Genomic DNA, 7,864 nt, shown 5'->3' with positions numbered 1-7,864 from the left:
TCGGTCGTCAAAGGAGTAGAACTCGATGGACACGACTAAGTGCAAAAGGAGTAGAATTCACATAAACATAGAGTGAACAACCAGTGAACGACCCACGATCCACCTAATGAGGAAAAATCATCTCAATTTGGCCGAAATATATGAACATATGAAAACCTCCAAAAGTCTTCTTTATGCACAAAAGCAAATGCTATGAATTTATATAAACTTATTTTGATTACTCATCTAACATAAAGAATTTTTTCTAGAACCAAAGTTCTATGAAATAAAATTAAGTGGCGCTCGTTTCTTCATTAATTTACTTAAGAAGTTTCATAATTCTTACCAGTATTATGTCGAAACTCTTTCTTTTATTATTCAATTTTAGATAAATTATTTCAACAAAATTATTCTCATAATTTACTCTCTTAAAATTCTTATAAGGATCTGTATTCTCTTTTAAGGAAACTATCATAAGTTCTCCGATAGTATCTTTTAATTATTTTCTAACATCATATGCTAAAAATAATTTATGACCGCAATCATTAATATAATATAGTATAACGTTAAATCCAGTTCCTAATGTGCAATATAATTCCATTTTTTATATTTGCTAATTCATTTTGAACCAGCTATATCCACATATACATGTATTTATACAAATATTATATATCCGCATAAAAGTTCTTTCACTTGTGTGTTTGGCAAAAGCCACATATCATACCATATTACACGAAATAAATATCCGTATTATCATACAGTGTTGAAATCACTTGATAAGATTTATTACCATTGGGTCTAGACAATCTTATTTTTTTGGACATGAAGAAATAAAGAAACCATTGCAATAGCAGATACATGTAGTTGAAAAAAATATCATATGATAAGTAAAAAGTTATGTAAGAGAACAAATTATGTGGTAAAAAAGGTAATTCACTCACCCTAGTGTACTTGTGAATCTGTCCTTAGGTCAACACGGAAGAAGTAAATAACGGATGATTACTAACCATTAGTGCAGATGGCCAAGGCATGAGAAAGACATGCTCACGGATATGGACGAACATGGATGGGAGCAAACATGGACGGAGCCCGGGGGTGGCGTGGGCCCCTCGGTTCCTAGTGTGCATCCGCCCTTGCCTGTAACCTCAGATGCTCTTCTTCCTTGATGAAAAATAAATCTCATATTCTTAATCCTTTGAATCATCCTTAGACGCTCTTTTTATAATTAGAATTATCCCAAACGATTTTATAATTAGAATTATCCCAAACGTAAAAGAGACATTTTCTCTTAAACAACGTGGGCTCCCATTTCCTTCATTTATAACATGTTCGAGTATTATTATTGTTGGTGTTTGTCATGAAAATATACAATCTATTTATTTATATTCATGGTTATATATTTATTCACGGGCAAGAAAAAACAGTTTCTTTTTTTACATTAATCAATGTGAATGTCATTGTGATGATTTTCAATAAAAGATAAATCTATTATCTTAGCGGTCCTCAAGTACTGATTGTTGATGAGTTTTAATGAAACAACAAATCCTAACACTAGAATTTTGAATTTGCTACGGTACTTTTTTTATAATAAAAATTTATTGTTGATGTTGCGACAATGAATGTTTTTCTGGAATAATTTCCCCTTAACAAAATTTTCTGCTATAAGATATTTTTTTTTTGTTAAATATTGGATATATTTTTTTTATCATTTGCAAATGGAGTTTTTCTACGATAGATAGAGCATTTATGATAATTTTAACCATCTTAGAAGATCTTTATTTTTTAATGATTTTGATGTAATGGGAGAAAAAAAAATATTTTTCTTTTATTTATTTGTCTTCACGATTCATGATGTCAAAAATGTGAATACATTCGTCTCAATGCTCCTGTTAATCCGTTTCAGGATCAACACGTAGGAGGTAAATCATAGACGACTACTAATTTTTGGAATAGTCACTAATATTTAAAGGAGATATTTATCTCGATTATACTGAGATTCGAATCTCAGACCTCATAATGATAATATTTTATGCGCTAATCATATATTAAATCATCCCTAGAGGACTGTCTTTAAGATTCATGCACTATAAGATATTTTCTTGAATAAAAAATCTGGACATTAACTCTTGGACAAGAAGTTGTTTATGCTTCCAAATTTATTTGATGATCGATTTGTAGGAGGTTAGATCCTCTGGACCACACTTTATACTGCCAAATTTATTTGATGATCGATTTGTAAGACGTCGGATCCCCTGGATCGTAAAATGCGATTCAGAAGATGGACCACTTCATTCATAGATGGGATTTCATGGACCCTATATGTTATATAGGTAGAATCTCATCTATTAATAATCCTTGGTCCAGAAATGACCCAAAGATTACGATCCAAACGATCCCGACTGCGATTTGTAGAGCTGGGTTATCCACTTCAACCAAAGGGTTAGATAATTGAAAGCGTGCACACTATTGCTGATATTATTTCAATAGAAGTGTGTTTCCCCACGAGCAAATCATGTCAAATAAACAAATAATTTTCCGTTAATTGCAAAAATTTTATACGTAACTTACTCGAACTGCTCGAGTCCATTTAATATATATCTATCTATCAATCTGGAGTCTCTCACCTCTCATATCCTCCTCCCTCTCTCCTTCTTCATCTATCAATGCGGGGAGGTGCTATGCTTCATACTTGCACTATGCTGTTCCAGTTCTTTCACCCTTCTCATCTTCTCCTCCTCCTGCCCTTCCTCCTCCTCCTCGTCCACTTCCTCCGCCGGACACAATCCAGTAAGTCACCCACCCATCTCCTACCCCCATCTCCACCCACCCTACCGCTCATTGGCAACCTCCACCAGCTCACAGGCTCCCTCCCCCACCGCATCCTCCAAGAACTCTCCGCCAAGTACGGTCCCGTCATGCTTCTCCACCTCGGCAGTGTCCCCACCGTCATCGTCTCCTCGCCGCCCGCCGCTGAAGAGGTGTTGAAGTCCCGCGACGTCGCCTTCGCCAGCCGCCCTATTGAAGAATTTTGGTAGAACTCTTGAGGAGAAAGAGATATTTTGTTTTATATATCATAAACTTTTGATTACAAAGCCTTTATATAGACTTGAAAGAACCTTAGAGGGTAAGTAAGCTTAAATGCTAAGTAACCGTTTAGCTTATCAAGGTGACTCTTTAGCTTATCAAGGTGACTCTTTGATTCATACAACAATTGCATGCACGATGGAAGAGTGATGGTCCAACTTCCTCATAATGATGGTCAACACATTAACTTTAACACTCCCCCTTAATGTGTTGTCGGATTCCAAGTTTGGCTCGGAGTTGTTCAAATCTTTCTCTCGGAAGTGCTTTTGTGAAGATGTCAGACAATTGCTCCTCAGATCGACAGAACTCAAGTTGAATTTCTTTATCTTCAATTGTCTGTCGAATGAAATGATGCTTGAGTGCTATATGTCGAGTTCAGCTGTGGTGAACTGGGTTCTTAGCCATAGCGATTGCAGATTTGTTATCGCAGTATAGCACGGTTCCTTCAATCTGATGATGACCGAGATCAGCTAAGATTCTTCGAAGCCAAATTGCTTGTGAAGTGGCTACTGATGCTGAGATGTACTCGGCTTCCGCAGACGATTGTGCAACACTTTGTTGTTTCTTGGACAACCATGAGAATATTGCTGAACCAAAAGAGAAACAGTACCCCGAGGTGCTTTTCATGTCGTCTAAGGATCCACCAAGATCACTGTCACAATAACCGACAAGGTTAAGTGCGTGATTCTTTTGAAAGCTTAGACCGAGGTCGGTTGTCCCTTGAACATATCGTAAGACGCGCTTTGCTGCACCGAGATGAAAATGGCTCGGACTCTGCATAAATCTTGAGAGTAGACTTGCAGCATACATGAGATCAGGTCTAGTTGCTGTGAGGTATAACAAATTACCAATGAGGCTACGGTAATGAGTGACATCCGCTGCTTCTCCTCCATCTTCCTTTTTCAATTTCTCCCCCATAATAAGTGGTGTAGAGACAGGATTGCATCCCAGCATGTTGAATTTCTTCAGAATCTTTTCTGCATATATCTTTTGGCAAATAAATACTATCTCTTCTTCTTGGTAGATCTCCATGCCCAAGAAATGTCGAAGTAGACCCATATCGCTCATTTCATACTTTTGAGTCATGTCATTTTTGAACTCTTCGATCATCTTCTTGTTGCTTCTAGTGAAAATTAGATCATCAACATAAAGAGTGACTATAAGAACATCATTACCTTGATGCTTGACATACAAAGTTGGTTCACTCTTGCTCTTCTCGAATTTTGTTTGGTTGAAATAGTTGTCGATCTCACTGTACCAAGCGCGAGGAGATTGTTTAAGTCCATATAGCGCTTTCTTAAGTTTGTAGACTTTTCCTTCTTTTCCTTTTAGGATGAAACCCTAAGGTTGATCTACATACACTTCTTCCTTCAATTCACCATTGAGAAACGCTGACTTGACATCAAGCTGATAAAGTTTCCACCCTTTGCTGGCGGCGAATGCAATTATAGCTCGGATTGTGTCAAGCCGAGCTACTGGGGCAAATGTCTCCCCATAGTCAATTCCAGGCTGTTGAGAATAACCTTTGGCAACTAGTCTTGCTTTGTGTTTTTGAATGGACCCGTTTGGGTTGTGCTTGACTTTGTAGATCCATTTAACACCTATGACTTCTTTATTTGTCGGTTTATCAACAAGCTCCCATGTCTGATTTTTTTCAATCACACGGACTTCCTCCTCCATTGCTTTTTTCCACAATTCTTCTTTGATTGCTTCATCAAAGTTCTCAGGCTCAATGAAGCAATAATTGCATGTAGCATATATATCATCTAATGATCTGTACCTTTTTGGAGTTGTGCTTGGGGATGAGGAGTTTGATGAAGTTGGATCAGTTGAGCTTTCGTCATTGGGTTGAGATGAGCTTGAATCTGGTGTGCTTGGCTCAATTTCATCTTCTTTGTCAGTACTGATCAAAATGTCTTTCTTCTCAACTTTGTTTTCTTCCCAATTCCATAAAGCATTTTCATCAACTTGAACATCTCGGCTAATAATAACTTGACCCAACTGTAGGTTAAATAGTCTATAACCTTTGCTCATGGTACTGTAGCCGACAAAAATACATCTTTCGCTAGATTCGTCAAGTTTGCTTCGTTTCTCTTTTGGAATTTGAGAATAGCAAATGCTTCCGAATACCTTGAGATGGTTCACCGATGGTCTTCTACCACTCCATGCTTCAAACGGAGTCTTGTTTGGTATGGCCGTGGTTGGGCATCGATTGGATAAGTAAACGGCTGTGTAGACTGCTTCAGCCCAGAAGATTTTGGGTAAACCTTTCTCGTGCATCATTGATTTTGCCATTTCAACGATTGTCTGGTTTTTCCTCTCGGTAACACCATTTTGTTGAGGGGTGTACCTTACCGTTAGTTGCCTTTCTACTCCTTCATCTTCACAAAAATTATGAAATTCTTTAGAAGTGTATTCTTTGCCTCTGTCACTTCTTAAGGTTTTGATGAAGCATCCACTCTATTTTTCGACGAGACTCTTAAACTTCTTGAATATCATAAATACTTCCGACTTCTGTCTCATGAAATAGACCCAAGTCATGCGAGTGTGATCATCGATGAAAAGAATGAAATACCTATTCTGAGCATGAGAAAGGGTGTCCATCGGTCCGCAGACGTCGGTGTGGATAAGTTCCAACTTTTCTTTAGCTCTCCATGATACTCCTTTCGGGAAAGGAAGTCGATGTTGCTTTCCAAACGCGCATCCTTCGCATATATGTTGCTTTCCTTCTATGTGAGGAAGTCCTTGCACCATACTCTTGCCAGATAATTCTTTGAGGCTTTGAAAATTAAGATGACCAAGTCGTCGATGCCATAAGGTTGATATCAGGTAGTCCGAGGTAGAAGCTCGATGAGCTTTTAGATCGGCATAATTGATGTTGAGAGCGAAGCTTCGATTGACCATTTTGATCTTTGTGAACACCTTTGACTTATCTCTCCTGTCAAATATAACACATTCATTGTTATCGAAGCAGAGCTTGTACCCATTTTCCACCAATTGTCCAAGGCTGAGTAAATTTTGACTCAAGCTCGGCACACACAAGACATTGTTGATGCAGCTCGGACCTTCCTTCGTCTCGATGGCGATTCTCCCAAGTCCTTTTGACTTTGTTTGCTCTCCGTTTCCAAACTGAACAGGAGCATTGATGTTATTGTCGATCTCAGAGAAAATTTCTGAGATCGGCGTCATATGGTTGCTACATCCGCTGTCTAGTAACCATTTTCCTTGCTCCTTGTTGGTGGCTGTGTGACATACATAGAATGTTCCATGTGTCTCCTCAGCTGTTTGATTTTCTCCAACCTGATTTGCCTGATAAGAGTTCCTACTTCGGCAATCTTTGGTGAGGTGACCAAATCGATTGCATATTTTGCATCTCGATTGGCCTTTGAACCAACAGTCCTTCTCGGAGTGATTTGGCTTATTGCAGTTGCTGCAATTCGATGAGTTATCTTTTCCTCTTCCTTTTGAGTTACGTCCACCTCGTCCTCTTGATTTCCATCCACCTCGTGATTGGCCCTCTCGTTCGTTGTTACCAATTTTGAGCTTTGATTGGAATGCACCCTCTATTGGCTTTTCAGAATGTCTGGACAATCTTTGCTCGAACGATTTTAGGGACGCCATCACTTCTTGAACTGTGAGTGTTGTTAGGTCCTTTGTTTCTTCAATGACGGCAACAATGGGATCATATTTCTCAGGAAGACAGATGAGAATCTTTCGTACCAATCTCTGATCTGTAATATCTTCACCATGAGATTTCATTATGTTGACCAAATCAAATATTCTGGTTGAGAATTCCATGAGTGTTTCTTTCTCTTGCATCTTGGCATTTTCGAATTCCTTGAGTAGTGATTGGAGCTTAATCGCTCTCACTTTCACATCTCCTTGAAATTCGCTCTGCAAGATCTCCCATGCTTCTTTAGCAGTGTCGGCACGCATGATTCTGGGAAATATAGCCTTAGTGACTGCTCTTTGAAGGATTGAGAGAGCACTTGCGTCGGCTTGTCGAGACTTCTCTAATTTCTTCAGACCGGCTTCGTTGAGGGCAGTGGTTTCCTCGGGCTCTTGCACTCCATTCTCCACAATCTCCTATTGGTTAAGAGATCGAAAGATGGTCTTCATCTTTACATACCAGAAATCATAGTCTTCGCCATTAAACTCTGGAATGAGATGGTTGATGTTTGTTAAGCTCGAGCTGGCCATAGATTTTGATTGGTAGAACCTGGAGGCTCTGATACCAAATATTGAAGAATTTTGGTAGAACTCTTGAGGAGAAAGAGATATTTTGTTTTCTATATCATAAACTTTTGATTACAAAGCCTTTATATAGACTTGAAAGAACCTTAGAGGGTAAGTAAGCTTAAATGCTAAGTAACCGTTTAGCTTATCAAGGTGACTCTTTAGCTTATCAAGGTGACTCTTTGATTCATACAACAATTGCATGCACGATGGAAGAGTGATGGTCCAACTTCCTCATAATGATGGTCAACACATTAACTTTAACACGCCCCCACACCACCGTGACCCACCGCCTTTTCTACGGCAACCAGGACCTGGTCTTCAGCAAGTACGGCGAGCAGTGGCGCCAACTGCGCCGCATCGCCACCGTCCACCTACTCAGCCACACACGGGTTCTCTCCTTTAGCCCGGCTAGGCAAGCAGAGGTCGCCCTTCTTGTCGCTGACATTCGCTCCGCCGCCGCCGCCTCCCGCCCGGTCAACGTCAGCGACGTCATCATCGGGTTCACCAGCAACTTTATCTGCAGAGTGGCGTTGGGGCGGACGTACAGCCCGAATCTTCAGCC

The 7,864-nt window shown here is 39.5% G+C and overlaps 1 protein-coding gene across 1 annotated transcript; it reads left to right on the top strand.

The window, feature by feature from the left end:
• Window positions 1–2,642: 2,642 nt before the first annotated feature.
• On the top strand, window positions 2,643–7,862 carry LOC122043914 (cytochrome P450 71A6-like; the record flags this gene model as incomplete). The annotated part of the gene is made up of 2 exons (XM_042604478.1): window positions 2,643–2,994; window positions 7,570–7,862. Coding segments are annotated over exons 1-2 (645 nt in total), but the record flags the coding sequence as incomplete, so codon positions are not given.
• Window positions 7,863–7,864: the final 2 nt, after the last annotated feature.

Source organism: Zingiber officinale, chromosome 2A, assembly GCF_018446385.1.
Source record: "Zingiber officinale cultivar Zhangliang chromosome 2A, Zo_v1.1, whole genome shotgun sequence".
Classification (NCBI taxonomy): domain Eukaryota; kingdom Viridiplantae; phylum Streptophyta; class Magnoliopsida; order Zingiberales; family Zingiberaceae; genus Zingiber; species Zingiber officinale.
The sequence above is the reverse complement of the archived record's forward strand: the minus strand, read 5'-3'. Positions and strand labels throughout refer to the sequence as shown.